The sequence below is a fragment of the Primulina huaijiensis genome, unplaced genomic scaffold (assembly GCF_012295235.1).
Source record: "Primulina huaijiensis isolate GDHJ02 unplaced genomic scaffold, ASM1229523v2 scaffold32625_ERROPOS102951, whole genome shotgun sequence".
Classification (NCBI taxonomy): domain Eukaryota; kingdom Viridiplantae; phylum Streptophyta; class Magnoliopsida; order Lamiales; family Gesneriaceae; genus Primulina; species Primulina huaijiensis.
In genome coordinates this window covers 32,580-46,322 of record NW_027357650.1, presented here as the reverse complement: position 1 = coordinate 46,322, position 13,743 = coordinate 32,580, and the positions used below count along the sequence as shown (strand labels likewise).

At 34.0% G+C, this 13,743-nt stretch overlaps 3 protein-coding genes across 5 annotated transcripts; 1 reads left to right on the top strand and 2 right to left on the bottom strand.

Annotated features, from left to right (window-relative positions):
* Positions 1 to 1,762: 1,762 nt before the first annotated feature.
* LOC140968180 (nuclear pore complex protein NUP54-like) lies at positions 1,763 to 6,035 on the bottom strand. 2 transcript variants are annotated; one of them, XM_073429058.1, is made up of 9 exons: positions 5,597 to 6,035; positions 5,432 to 5,485; positions 5,024 to 5,083; positions 4,805 to 4,903; positions 3,388 to 3,453; positions 3,231 to 3,317; positions 2,830 to 2,931; positions 2,391 to 2,537; positions 1,763 to 2,213 (listed from the first exon to the last, which is right to left on the bottom strand). In XM_073429058.1, exons 1-9 carry the CDS (start codon positions 5,960 to 5,962, stop codon positions 2,103 to 2,105), a joined length of 1,092 nt encoding a protein of 363 aa, XP_073285159.1. In that variant the 5' UTR covers positions 5,963 to 6,035; the 3' UTR covers positions 1,763 to 2,102. The 2 variants fall into 2 exon arrangements, with proteins under 2 accessions (XP_073285159.1, XP_073285160.1); XM_073429059.1 differs by having other exon boundaries at positions 5,711 to 6,035.
* Positions 6,036 to 7,464: 1,429 nt separating this feature from the next.
* Positions 7,465 to 11,737, bottom strand: LOC140968179 (nuclear pore complex protein NUP54-like). Of its 2 annotated transcripts, none has more exons than XM_073429055.1 (9): positions 11,299 to 11,737; positions 11,134 to 11,187; positions 10,726 to 10,785; positions 10,507 to 10,605; positions 9,090 to 9,155; positions 8,933 to 9,019; positions 8,532 to 8,633; positions 8,093 to 8,239; positions 7,465 to 7,915 (listed from the first exon to the last, which is right to left on the bottom strand). In XM_073429055.1, exons 1-9 carry the CDS (start codon positions 11,662 to 11,664, stop codon positions 7,805 to 7,807), a joined length of 1,092 nt encoding a protein of 363 aa, XP_073285156.1. In that variant the 5' UTR covers positions 11,665 to 11,737; the 3' UTR covers positions 7,465 to 7,804. The 2 variants fall into 2 exon arrangements, with proteins under 2 accessions (XP_073285156.1, XP_073285158.1); XM_073429057.1 differs by having other exon boundaries at positions 11,413 to 11,737.
* Positions 11,678 to 12,714, top strand: LOC140968183 (uncharacterized). Its single transcript, XM_073429061.1, has 4 exons — positions 11,678 to 11,761; positions 11,958 to 12,098; positions 12,231 to 12,520; positions 12,603 to 12,714. Exons 1-4 carry the CDS (start codon positions 11,678 to 11,680, stop codon positions 12,712 to 12,714), a joined length of 627 nt encoding a protein of 208 aa, XP_073285162.1.
* The last annotated feature ends 1,029 nt before the right edge of the window (positions 12,715 to 13,743 follow it).

The following is a 13,743-nucleotide window of genomic DNA, read 5'->3' as shown; positions in this document are numbered from 1 at the left end:
ATCTCGACAAATTGGTATTGTTACTATATTAATAATCTCTTTAAAATCCATGATACGATAGATCTAATAAACTGATAATTTTCTTACTTGTTTTTAATCTATTGTGTGTTGCCGAATTTTAGTTATAGTTTGCTATTTTTGTTTCCTCTGCATTTTAGTCATCTTTTCTGCATGACTCTGATGTATCGATTACGTGATCCCGACATGACCTAGACATGTGCAGTACCATGTTAGCATTTTGATGAAAAATGAATAAATTACAACAAAAAAAATTAAAAGATATAGGACTAAAATCGAAAAAAATATATATATCAAACCAAAATTTCATTTTCCCTAAAAATATTATTATTTTATGATATGAGAACCCGCAGTCGTTACTTTCGATGCGCACTGGGTAAACTTCATACTAGTACAATAGTGTATAAATCATGCTAGTCAGGTAAACCGTACTGGCCAAACCCTTTGTGACAAGCTCACCCGATAAAATGCTGATAGGAATAGCCTAATTGTTATTTTTATTGTTGTTGTTATTTAGTTTGTTATCTTTGTTTCTTCTGCAATTTTAGTCATATTTCCGACACGACGCTGATGTGTCGATTACATGACACCGACATGACGCTGACATGTACAATATCATGTTAGCACTTTGATGAAAAATGACTAAATTACAACAGCAAAAATTAAAAGATATAGGACCAAAATCGAAAAAAAAAAACAAATATATCAAGCCAAAATTTCATTTTTCCCTAAAAATATTATTATTTTATGATGTGAGAACCCGCAGTCGCTATCTTTGGTGTGCACTGGGCAAACTCCGAATTAGTACAATAGTCTGTAAACCATGCTAGTCATGTAAACCGTATTAGCCAAACCCTATACGACAGACACACCCGAGAAAATATTGTTAGGAAGAGCATAATAGTTATTTTTATTGTTGTTGTTATTAATATTAAATTATAATAATAATATTCTTTTTATTATTGTCACATCATGGGCTCATACCTGTACAAACACAACTGTTGTCTCGTCATTGCTTAACAAAGTTGTTACCTAAAGTTGTTAAAAGAGTCTATTGTAACTCATTATTAATCAATTTAAAATTACTTTTTATAACACATGTGGGACACGAGCATCACAATAATCTATCTTTCATAATGTGATGTTCTTGGCGCCACCTAATCCCTTGATCCATCAACATTGATAACTTAGAGTTAGCTTTTGCATGTTCAAGAGATAACTGTGAAGGTATCACTTTGCTTTACAGGTTTAAAAAACGATTTTATACACATATGATATAAGACATTGTTTTGCATAACACTAATTCATTGTGTTCTCGCTGGATATATGATTCTGTCATGCCCAACTCGGACCATACAAAGTCAAATGTACAATGAGTTTGTATATCAACAAATTTACTGTCTTTGCTTTATGTGAACAACTCAAATTGCTAACAAAATCTATTATATCCCACTATAAATCAATTCGAACATATTTTTCAATAACCACGACATCATTTTTATTTTTAAAAATATTTATTGCTGTTTTATTGTTAATATTAGTATTTTTTTATTACTATTATTATTTAATGTTACTCTTGATTATTATTATTATTTTATTTATCCTTGTAATAATGATGATGAATAATTAATATTCATAATATATTATTTTAATTATTATATTATGATTATTATTTATTTATTTGATAACAAAAAGACCACACGCTAAAATTTAGGTTGATAAAAAAAACACAATTTTGTAGATAGAAAAGAATGGGGAGCGGGAACAAAATACATGAAATGACAAATCCCATGAATTTGAAATATTCATTGACATGAAAATAGGCACTCACATGAGACCCATGACAACTTAGTAAAGAGAACGATTTATGAGCGTCTATTTTATTCCTCATTCCCTTGTACTAAACACAATGTAAGTATGTCGGACCTCAATATTGGATAGGGCAATTTTAAAGGATGTAATATAATTCCATACGCGTCAAGTAACTCGCAACCGCTTATAGAAATAATGGTCAATTCGAGCAAAATTGAAAACCAAGATAAAGTTTAAAGAAAAATACAAACATAACTTTCAAGGGGAATGCGTTAGTCTTGAGACATTTCTGTATCTTCAGCCATTATAATCTCCGTATCTCGTATGTCTCGCTTTAGCACGTTGCCAAGCCCAGCAATAGCCACAGTCTGCTGTTGCAACATCTATCCCACAAAAAAAACAAATACAAAATAATATAAAATTTATATTCGAAAAGAATAATGAACACCAACAAGATAATACTCTTTAGATTGTCAAAATATAATTCAAGTTAAATTTCAGCCCAACAGAAAAAAAAAGAAAACGAGCTTGACATCAGCATAGAATATTAGCCACCGAACCTCCTGCATCTCGGCAAGACTTTGTTCATGAATTTTGGTTGATCCTGGAAAATAAAGCGAGCCACCATTTAGCCCATCCGCTTGAAGGCGGGATAAAGCAAGCAGATTCTGGACTCTTCTCACTAGTTCTGCTCCAGATCCCTTTAACTGGTGGGTTACATTCATTAGTCAGAGAGATAAATCTTCACATTCATTCTAAAACAGAAAAGCTTTGCTTAAAATCAGAATATATTTATGTAGATAGATAGATAGATCATAGATGAGGATACAGTTGGAGATAGATAGATCATAGATGAGGATATAGTTGGAGATAGAACAGTATGGGTAGGCGAATCTAAATAGGCGACCCCTTCCTGATGTTCGCGCGCGTATACATGTGTGTGTGTGTGTGTGTGTGTGTGTGTGTGTGTGTAGATAGATAGATAGAAAGAAAGACAACCTGTCTTGTAATCATGGCCAGCTTCTCTGCCAATTCTGCTTCCCCTTTCATTAGAGGCAATCTACAGCCTTTACCCTCTAGTGACTCGATTATTCTCATTAACTGCATAGACCAGATGCAAAGCATATTACAGTATGGAACCTAATGGTCTCTGACACAATCCTTTGAAGTACAAACTAGTTTCAGTTGGCTTGGATTGTCCCAAACAAATAACAGCATTAACCAAACGATTAAATGAGAAAACGTGAAGCAAGTTTTTTAGTGTTAATAATCGAGTTTATTTATTTCAGCACACCAAACTTTTCAAAATATGATGATAATTAGAAACAGTCCAGGCTGCAATGAAATGCTGTTAAAAAATAATACTACTATTGAATAGAGCTCCACAAAATTATTCCCACCCTCAAAAGGCGCCTCTGTAGACCTTGCTCTTTTTGTTGCATCCTTTGAATCCAAGGAAGGGTGTCAGCTTGAAAATGCCTTTGGAGCTGTGTAAATATAATCAGAGAGATTCACACTGAGAGGGGGAGGGGTGAGAGAGAGGACACAAGATATCACCATCTTGACATTGTTCTGAGTCATCCTCAGTCTCTCTGAATCTGAAAGAATGACTTCGTCTTGAAGCTGCACCATCATAAAATGAGATTCAATGATAAAAGGTCATAATTACGATAACCAAAGAACAAACAACATGACGCGCAAGCAAATAAATTTGATAAAACATGTATGAAATCACAAACCAGAGAACATTTGTGTCTATGAAGTATTTCCATCCAATAAAGTACAATAGATTTCAAAGGAAAAAATCTTTCATCTTTACCTTGGCGCTTGCATGTTTCTCCTCATGATCCATTCACATATTCTATTCTACATTTCTTTTTGGTAAGAAATGAGATTTATTACTACACAAATAGATATGTATTATTATCCATTTAGGTACAATTTGGTTTGGAGGGTATGATAACTGAAAGATAGATAAGAAATTGAAATATAGAAATAAATATAATAGATAGATAATAAATTGAAATATAGAAATAAATATAATAGTATGACAAAATATATGGTGTTTGGTATAATTTTATCGAATAAATTGATTTTGTGTATCTTTTTGTATTTACCAAAATGACCTCCACTATTCAATTTCTTTCCCATTTCACATTCTCTCCTTATGTTTGCTCTTCTTTTTTTTCCAATATCTATGATTTCCCGTCTCCCACCTACCATATTTTTTTCTTGGTTTCTCCTCTGCAAAGTTCATTCTTATACCTCATCCTCCATTTTTCTTGTGAAACTTACAACAATGGTGAATTTTTTGCGGTTTACAAGAATAATTTCATCTCCAAGATCCCAGGGCTAAGTCAAGAAGGCCCACCACTTCCACCGTAGAACCGTTGCCCAGTTTACCTTCATGAAATCTGCAAGCACAAAAACTCCCGGTGGAAGAACGAGTTGTTCAAAGGAGACTGAAAAAGGCAGCAAGAACGAGTTGCCTTGGGATCAATTTCATGAATATTTTTAGGAAAAAATCCTTCCTTACAGCCAGAATTCAGGATTTCATCTGTATTGAAGAATCTCACTTGCTAAATTCAGGTTCAAAAAACTTTCAAATAGCAAAATTCTAGAGTTTTGTCCAGATTTTTGAAGCCTAGTTATTTAAATAACAAAAAAAAGTGAGACTATGTCGAGAAATTGAAGGAAGAGAATTAATTGTCACATCGGCAGGGTGTGATAAGTAACATGGGAGGTATAATAGCTTCAGTATTAAAGCCGGGTCTTAGACTCTTAAATATCAAACCAAAAGTAGGATGAATAGGATAGTTTTATCTGATCCAACTATAACTAAATTCGAGTTCAAAAATTTCAACTTTGATTGATTATGAATCGAGCTTGCTATTCAGGCCTGTGAGCCAGGACACTAAATGCACCCTATGAAACTAATTTCAAATTCAAGATTAATCAAAACCAGTTCAAGTACCTTGAGACGGTTGGAAAGATCTTTAAACCCCTGCACAAGCTGGGGCCATAGGGAACTTTCCATGCCTTCCAGCTTCCCCATTGCATCTGCCCACAAAATCTGGCATCCAGCCAAACAATTTACTAAACTTTGCCTATAGCTTTCATATGTAAAAATATATTTGAAATAATCAATGAAGTATAAAAATATCTAAAAGTTCAGTGATTAAACAACACTTACATCTGATACACCTGCAGGCTTTATCCTCTGTTGAGGTTCAGTCACACTATACAATAGATGCTGCAAAATCAACAACAACAGTGTAATTTAAAAAATGGTCAAACTAATGTCAATTTTTCACCAAAAAGACATTAAAAGTGGAAAATTAAACGTAAGGCTGGAATATTATCTGTGCTATAGAAATGCACGTTCAAAATATCAGTACAGATTAACTCCACTTTACTTCGAGGATACGATTTCAAGCAACAAAATGCAATCTTTTACAAGTGAGAATGATCAGCTGCAAAGCTAGACAACTCCAACTTGGCATTTACACTTAAAAGTCTGATGCCAATATAATTACACAAAAACTGCACTAGAACTTCTTGGAATGTTGATAAAAACCACTATTCTCAGACAAAACAATACCTTAAAGGCATACTTGGGGTTCCCGTGTTCTTCCTTGTACGCATCCACAATGGCCTAAAATATAAGGCACATCGCAAAGAGGGGAGGGAAAATGAGAAGTATAATGAATAGCTAAAGAACAAACTAGTACAGTAGATGAACTATGATAAATAGGAAAATCCTCACTTGGATATCACGATCAGGGAGTGAGAATGGGAGAGGGGCGACGGGGGCCATTTGCGTAGTCAGCTGCGAATTAGAAAACTGAAATGCAGGCGGAGCATTATTGAAAGGAGTAACCTGCGATTGAGCGGCTGTGTTAAATGGATTCGCCAATCCGAAAGGGGTTCCGGAGCTTTGCAGTGGCTGAGGGGTCTGGAAAATCGAAGGAGTTTGCAGCTGTTGCTGCAGTTGAGGAGTCTGAAATATCGAAGGAGTCTGCTGGTGCTGAGGATGAGATTGCTGAGAGAAAGGTGTCGAAAAGAGCGATGTCCCAAATCCGGGGGTGCCGAAGGCCGTGGTGGCGGAGGACGAGGACTGCGCTCCGAACATTTGGGAACCCTAAATGGAGATTTTGGGGATAAGGACACTAAGGCCAGGGTTCTTGATTGATTCTTTGGTTTTCTGTTTTTCGAGGGAAGATTCATATGTATAAAAATTTTGTCATTTTTAAAAATTCAAAAAATTTGCTATAAAAAATATATTTATTAATATTTATATATTATCTTATTTCATTTAGCCACTCTCGAAGATTTCAGTACGCTTGGTGTGAGCAATTTCTTTAGTTGGAGTATTCACCTGCTAAAGATAAGTTTTATTGCTTTCCATGTTTTATTTTCAACAAGCCTTTAGGATGCTCAAATCAAAATTCATTTATTGTTGATGGATTTGATAATTGGAAGAAAGTTAGAAATGGAAAAGCTTTTGCTTTCTTAGATCATATAGGGAAAGATACTGTATATTCACCCCATCGTAATGCTGAAAAGGCATGTGATGATTTAATGAACTAACCACAACATATATCAAAGAGATTCAATAACTTTAATGTTGAACAAGTTGCAAATAATCGTCTTAGGTTAAAGGCTTATATACATGTGGTAAGATTGCTTGCACTTCAGGGAATTCCATTTAGATGCCATTATGAGAAATCTAGTTCGTCTAATCGTGGTAATTTTGTTGAATTCTTGGATTTGCTAACCATGTACAATGATGATATTTCAAAGGCAATTGCGAGAGCTCCAAAAAATGCCAAATATACAAGTCATGATATTCAAAAACAAATACTTCACGTGCTTTCAATGAGAGTAAAAAATGCAATTCATGAACAAATTGGAGTTGTAAAGTATTGCATCATTGTTGATGAAGTTGGAGATAAGTCAAAAAGAGAGCAAATGTCTATAGTATTGAGGTATGTGGACACTAATGGATTCATTCAAGAACGTCTTTTTGTGCTTGTTCATGTATCTGATATTGTCGCTTTGACTTTAAAGAATGCTATATTCTGTTTTACGTCACTACAATTTGGATGTTAAAATTATTAAAGGTCAAGGTTATGATGATACTAGTAATATGAGTGGGAGTTTAATGGATTACAAGATCTGATTGTAAAAGATTATAAAAGTGCTTATAATGTTCTTTGCTTTGCTCATTGGTTACAATTGGCTTTAGTTGCAACATAAAAAAATGTGACATCTATTCAACATTTTTTTTGATATATTAACTTTCACAGTTAATATTGTGGGTTCTTCATGTAAACGCAACGGTGAATTGAAGAATGCTCACACGATGATATAGCACATTTGATTGCTATTAATNGATTATTATTATTATTTTATTTATCCTTGTAATAATGATGATGAATTATTAATATTCATAATATATTACTCTTGATTATTATTATTATTTTATTTATCCTTGTAATAATGATGATGAATAATTAATATTCATAATATATTATTTTAATTATTATATTATGATTATTATTTATTTATTTGATAACAAAAAGACCACACGCTAAAATTTAGGTTGATAAAAAAAACACAATTTTGTAGATAGAAAAGAATGGGGAGCGGGAACAAAATACATGAAATGACAAATCCCATGAATTTGAAATATTCATTGACATGAAAATAGGCACTCACATGAGACCCATGACAACTTAGTAAAGAGAACGATTTATGAGCGTCTATTTTATTCCTCATTCCCTTGTACTAAACACAATGTAAGTATGTCGGACCTCAATATTGGATAGGGCAATTTTAAAGGATGTAATATAATTCCATACGCGTCAAGTAACTCGCAACCGCTTATAGAAATAATGGTCAATTCGAGCAAAATTGAAAACCAAGATAAAGTTTAAAGAAAAATACAAACATAACTTTCAAGGGGAATGCGTTAGTCTTGAGACATTTCTGTATCTTCAGCCATTATAATCTCCGTATCTCGTATGTCTCGCTTTAGCACGTTGCCAAGCCCAGCAATAGCCACAGTCTGCTGTTGCAACATCTATCCCACAAAAAAAACAAATACAAAATAATATAAAATTTATATTCGAAAAGAATAATGAACACCAACAAGATAATACTCTTTAGATTGTCAAAATATAATTCAAGTTAAATTTCAGCCCAACAGAAAAAAAAAGAAAACGAGCTTGACATCAGCATAGAATATTAGCCACCGAACCTCCTGCATCTCGGCAAGACTTTGTTCATGAATTTTGGTTGATCCTGGAAAATAAAGCGAGCCACCATTTAGCCCATCCGCTTGAAGGCGGGATAAAGCAAGCAGATTCTGGACTCTTCTCACTAGTTCTGCTCCAGATCCCTTTAACTGGTGGGTTACATTCATTAGTCAGAGAGATAAATCTTCACATTCATTCTAAAACAGAAAAGCTTTGCTTAAAATCAGAATATATTTATGTAGATAGATAGATAGATCATAGATGAGGATACAGTTGGAGATAGATAGATCATAGATGAGGATATAGTTGGAGATAGAACAGTATGGGTAGGCGAATCTAAATAGGCGACCCCTTCCTGATGTTCGCGCGCGTATACATGTGTGTGTGTGTGTGTGTGTGTGTGTGTGTGTGTGTAGATAGATAGATAGAAAGAAAGACAACCTGTCTTGTAATCATGGCCAGCTTCTCTGCCAATTCTGCTTCCCCTTTCATTAGAGGCAATCTACAGCCTTTACCCTCTAGTGACTCGATTATTCTCATTAACTGCATAGACCAGATGCAAAGCATATTACAGTATGGAACCTAATGGTCTCTGACACAATCCTTTGAAGTACAAACTAGTTTCAGTTGGCTTGGATTGTCCCAAACAAATAACAGCATTAACCAAACGATTAAATGAGAAAACGTGAAGCAAGTTTTTTAGTGTTAATAATCGAGTTTATTTATTTCAGCACACCAAACTTTTCAAAATATGATGATAATTAGAAACAGTCCAGGCTGCAATGAAATGCTGTTAAAAAATAATACTACTATTGAATAGAGCTCCACAAAATTATTCCCACCCTCAAAAGGCGCCTCTGTAGACCTTGCTCTTTTTGTTGCATCCTTTGAATCCAAGGAAGGGTGTCAGCTTGAAAATGCCTTTGGAGCTGTGTAAATATAATCAGAGAGATTCACACTGAGAGGGGGAGGGGTGAGAGAGAGGACACAAGATATCACCATCTTGACATTGTTCTGAGTCATCCTCAGTCTCTCTGAATCTGAAAGAATGACTTCGTCTTGAAGCTGCACCATCATAAAATGAGATTCAATGATAAAAGGTCATAATTACGATAACCAAAGAACAAACAACATGACGCGCAAGCAAATAAATTTGATAAAACATGTATGAAATCACAAACCAGAGAACATTTGTGTCTATGAAGTATTTCCATCCAATAAAGTACAATAGATTTCAAAGGAAAAAATCTTTCATCTTTACCTTGGCGCTTGCATGTTTCTCCTCATGATCCATTCACATATTCTATTCTACATTTCTTTTTGGTAAGAAATGAGATTTATTACTACACAAATAGATATGTATTATTATCCATTTAGGTACAATTTGGTTTGGAGGGTATGATAACTGAAAGATAGATAAGAAATTGAAATATAGAAATAAATATAATAGATAGATAATAAATTGAAATATAGAAATAAATATAATAGTATGACAAAATATATGGTGTTTGGTATAATTTTATCGAATAAATTGATTTTGTGTATCTTTTTGTATTTACCAAAATGACCTCCACTATTCAATTTCTTTCCCATTTCACATTCTCTCCTTATGTTTGCTCTTCTTTTTTTTCCAATATCTATGATTTCCCGTCTCCCACCTACCATATTTTTTTCTTGGTTTCTCCTCTGCAAAGTTCATTCTTATACCTCATCCTCCATTTTTCTTGTGAAACTTACAACAATGGTGAATTTTTTGCGGTTTACAAGAATAATTTCATCTCCAAGATCCCAGGGCTAAGTCAAGAAGGCCCACCACTTCCACCGTAGAACCGTTGCCCAGTTTACCTTCATGAAATCTGCAAGCACAAAAACTCCCGGTGGAAGAACGAGTTGTTCAAAGGAGACTGAAAAAGGCAGCAAGAACGAGTTGCCTTGGGATCAATTTCATGAATATTTTTAGGAAAAAATCCTTCCTTACAGCCAGAATTCAGGATTTCATCTGTATTGAAGAATCTCACTTGCTAAATTCAGGTTCAAAAAACTTTCAAATAGCAAAATTCTAGAGTTTTGTCCAGATTTTTGAAGCCTAGTTATTTAAATAACAAAAAAAAGTGAGACTATGTCGAGAAATTGAAGGAAGAGAATTAATTGTCACATCGGCAGGGTGTGATAAGTAACATGGGAGGTATAATAGCTTCAGTATTAAAGCCGGGTCTTAGACTCTTAAATATCAAACCAAAAGTAGGATGAATAGGATAGTTTTATCTGATCCAACTATAACTAAATTCGAGTTCAAAAATTTCAACTTTGATTGATTATGAATCGAGCTTGCTATTCAGGCCTGTGAGCCAGGACACTAAATGCACCCTATGAAACTAATTTCAAATTCAAGATTAATCAAAACCAGTTCAAGTACCTTGAGACGGTTGGAAAGATCTTTAAACCCCTGCACAAGCTGGGGCCATAGGGAACTTTCCATGCCTTCCAGCTTCCCCATTGCATCTGCCCACAAAATCTGGCATCCAGCCAAACAATTTACTAAACTTTGCCTATAGCTTTCATATGTAAAAATATATTTGAAATAATCAATGAAGTATAAAAATATCTAAAAGTTCAGTGATTAAACAACACTTACATCTGATACACCTGCAGGCTTTATCCTCTGTTGAGGTTCAGTCACACTATACAATAGATGCTGCAAAATCAACAACAACAGTGTAATTTAAAAAATGGTCAAACTAATGTCAATTTTTCACCAAAAAGACATTAAAAGTGGAAAATTAAACGTAAGGCTGGAATATTATCTGTGCTATAGAAATGCACGTTCAAAATATCAGTACAGATTAACTCCACTTTACTTCGAGGATACGATTTCAAGCAACAAAATGCAATCTTTTACAAGTGAGAATGATCAGCTGCAAAGCTAGACAACTCCAACTTGGCATTTACACTTAAAAGTCTGATGCCAATATAATTACACAAAAACTGCACTAGAACTTCTTGGAATGTTGATAAAAACCACTATTCTCAGACAAAACAATACCTTAAAGGCATACTTGGGGTTCCCGTGTTCTTCCTTGTACGCATCCACAATGGCCTAAAATATAAGGCACATCGCAAAGAGGGGAGGGAAAATGAGAAGTATAATGAATAGCTAAAGAACAAACTAGTACAGTAGATGAACTATGATAAATAGGAAAATCCTCACTTGGATATCACGATCAGGGAGTGAGAATGGGAGAGGGGCGACGGGGGCCATTTGCGTAGTCAGCTGCGAATTAGAAAACTGAAATGCAGGCGGAGCATTATTGAAAGGAGTAACCTGCGATTGAGCGGCTGTGTTAAATGGATTCGCCAATCCGAAAGGGGTTCCGGAGCTTTGCAGTGGCTGAGGGGTCTGGAAAATCGAAGGAGTTTGCAGCTGTTGCTGCAGTTGAGGAGTCTGAAATATCGAAGGAGTCTGCTGGTGCTGAGGATGAGATTGCTGAGAGAAAGGTGTCGAAAAGAGCGATGTCCCAAATCCGGGGGTGCCGAAGGCCGTGGTGGCGGAGGACGAGGACTGCGCTCCGAACATTTGGGAACCCTAAATGGAGATTTTGGGGATAAGGACACTAAGGCCAGGGTTCTTGATTGATTCTTTGGTTTTCTGTTTTTCGAGGGAAGATTCATATGTATAAAAATTTTGTCATTTTTAAAAATTCAAAAAATTTGCTATAAAAAATATATTTATTAATATTTATATATTATCTTATTTCATTTAGCCACTCTCGAAGATTTCAGTACGCTTGGTGTGAGCAATTTCTTTAGTTGGAGTATTCACCTGCTAAAGATAAGTTTTATTGCTTTCCATGTTTTATTTTCAACAAGCCTTTAGGATGCTCAAATCAAAATTCATTTATTGTTGATGGATTTGATAATTGGAAGAAAGTTAGAAATGGAAAAGCTTTTGCTTTCTTAGATCATATAGGGAAAGATACTGTATATTCACCCCATCGTAATGCTGAAAAGGCATGTGATGATTTAATGAACTAACCACAACATATATCAAAGAGATTCAATAACTTTAATGTTGAACAAGTTGCAAATAATCGTCTTAGGTTAAAGGCTTATATACATGTGGTAAGATTGCTTGCACTTCAGGGAATTCCATTTAGATGCCATTATGAGAAATCTAGTTCGTCTAATCGTGGTAATTTTGTTGAATTCTTGGATTTGCTAACCATGTACAATGATGATATTTCAAAGGCAATTGCGAGAGCTCCAAAAAATGCCAAATATACAAGTCATGATATTCAAAAACAAATACTTCACGTGCTTTCAATGAGAGTAAAAAATGCAATTCATGAACAAATTGGAGTTGTAAAGTATTGCATCATTGTTGATGAAGTTGGAGATAAGTCAAAAAGAGAGCAAATGTCTATAGTATTGAGGTATGTGGACACTAATGGATTCATTCAAGAACGTCTTTTTGTGCTTGTTCATGTATCTGATATTGTCGCTTTGACTTTAAAGAATGCTATATTCTGTTTTACGTCACTACAATTTGGATGTTAAAATTATTAAAGGTCAAGGTTATGATGATACTAGTAATATGAGTGGGAGTTTAATGGATTACAAGATCTGATTGTAAAAGATTATAAAAGTGCTTATAATGTTCTTTGCTTTGCTCATTGGTTACAATTGGCTTTAGTTGCAACATAAAAAAATGTGACATCTATTCAACATTTTTTTTGATATATTAACTTTCACAGTTAATATTGTGGGTTCTTCATGTAAACGCAACGGTGAATTGAAGAATGCTCACACGATGATATAGCACATTTGATTGCTATTAATGAATTGGTTCTTCATGTAAACGCAACGGTGAATTGAAGAATGCTCATGCGGATGATATAGCGCATTTGATTGCTATTAACGAATTGGTTCTTCATGTAAACGCAACGGTGAATTGAAGAATGCTCATGCGGATGATATTGCACATTTGATTGCTATTAATGAACTCGAGACAGGGCGTGGACTTAATCAGATAGGCACTTTATAGTGAGATGCTGATACGCCTTGGAGTTTTCATTCGAGTTCTCTATCCACCTCATTGTATTAAAAAAGACAAATATCATATTTATAAATTGTAATTTGATTATTTTTTATATTGATCGTTTTGTAAATATAAATTATTAAGTTTTAAAATTTAACATTTATTCATCTCCTATATTGATTATGTTGTTAATTTAAATTATTATAAACTTTACAATTTAACATAGTAAAATAATTAAATATATTCAAATAATGTAATATGAATTGTTTACATTTGAAAGAAAAAAAACTATCTAGCTTCATTCTATTACTCATTTTTGCCTATTTAAAGTTATTTATTTGAAGACTTTATTAAGCTAAATTGTAAAAGTAATTACATTTTATGTAACTATCGGAAGCATTTTTACTACCCAAATATGAACTGAAAAAAATTCACCATCCGACTTTCAGGTAGCTGAAAAAAAATAGGTTAGATTTTAGGCATAAAAATAGCAAAAAAAAAAATAAAATAGAATCCTCCATTGCATGATAACAACAAAAAATCTATGAAATTTGTTCGGTCTCAATAACCGATTGGGTACTGAAAAAATCGACACCAACATGAAATTAATAATTGGGC

Coding starts and splice junctions, on each gene's coding strand:
- LOC140968180 (XM_073429058.1), bottom strand. CDS start 5,962: ATGTTCGGAGCGCAGTCCTCGTCCTCCGCCACCACGGCCTTCGGCACC. Junction 4,904..5,023: donor AGCCTGCAGGTGTATCAGAT/GTAAGTGTTGTT, acceptor GCTGGATGCCAG/ATTTTGTGGGCAGATGCAAT. Junction 3,318..3,387: donor CTCAGAACAATGTCAAGATG/GTGATATCTTGT, acceptor ATATTTACACAG/CTCCAAAGGCATTTTCAAGC.
- LOC140968179 (XM_073429055.1), bottom strand. CDS start 11,664: ATGTTCGGAGCGCAGTCCTCGTCCTCCGCCACCACGGCCTTCGGCACC. Junction 9,020..9,089: donor CTCAGAACAATGTCAAGATG/GTGATATCTTGT, acceptor ATATTTACACAG/CTCCAAAGGCATTTTCAAGC. Junction 8,240..8,531: donor TGGCCATGATTACAAGACAG/GTTGTCTTTCTT, acceptor GTAACCCACCAG/TTAAAGGGATCTGGAGCAGA.
- LOC140968183 (XM_073429061.1), top strand. CDS start 11,678: ATGGAGATTTTGGGGATAAGGACACTAAGGCCAGGGTTCTTGATTGAT. Junction 11,762..11,957: donor TTTCGAGGGAAGATTCATAT/GTATAAAAATTT, acceptor ATTTTCAACAAG/CCTTTAGGATGCTCAAATCA. Junction 12,521..12,602: donor CAAATGTCTATAGTATTGAG/GTATGTGGACAC, acceptor TTGACTTTAAAG/AATGCTATATTCTGTTTTAC.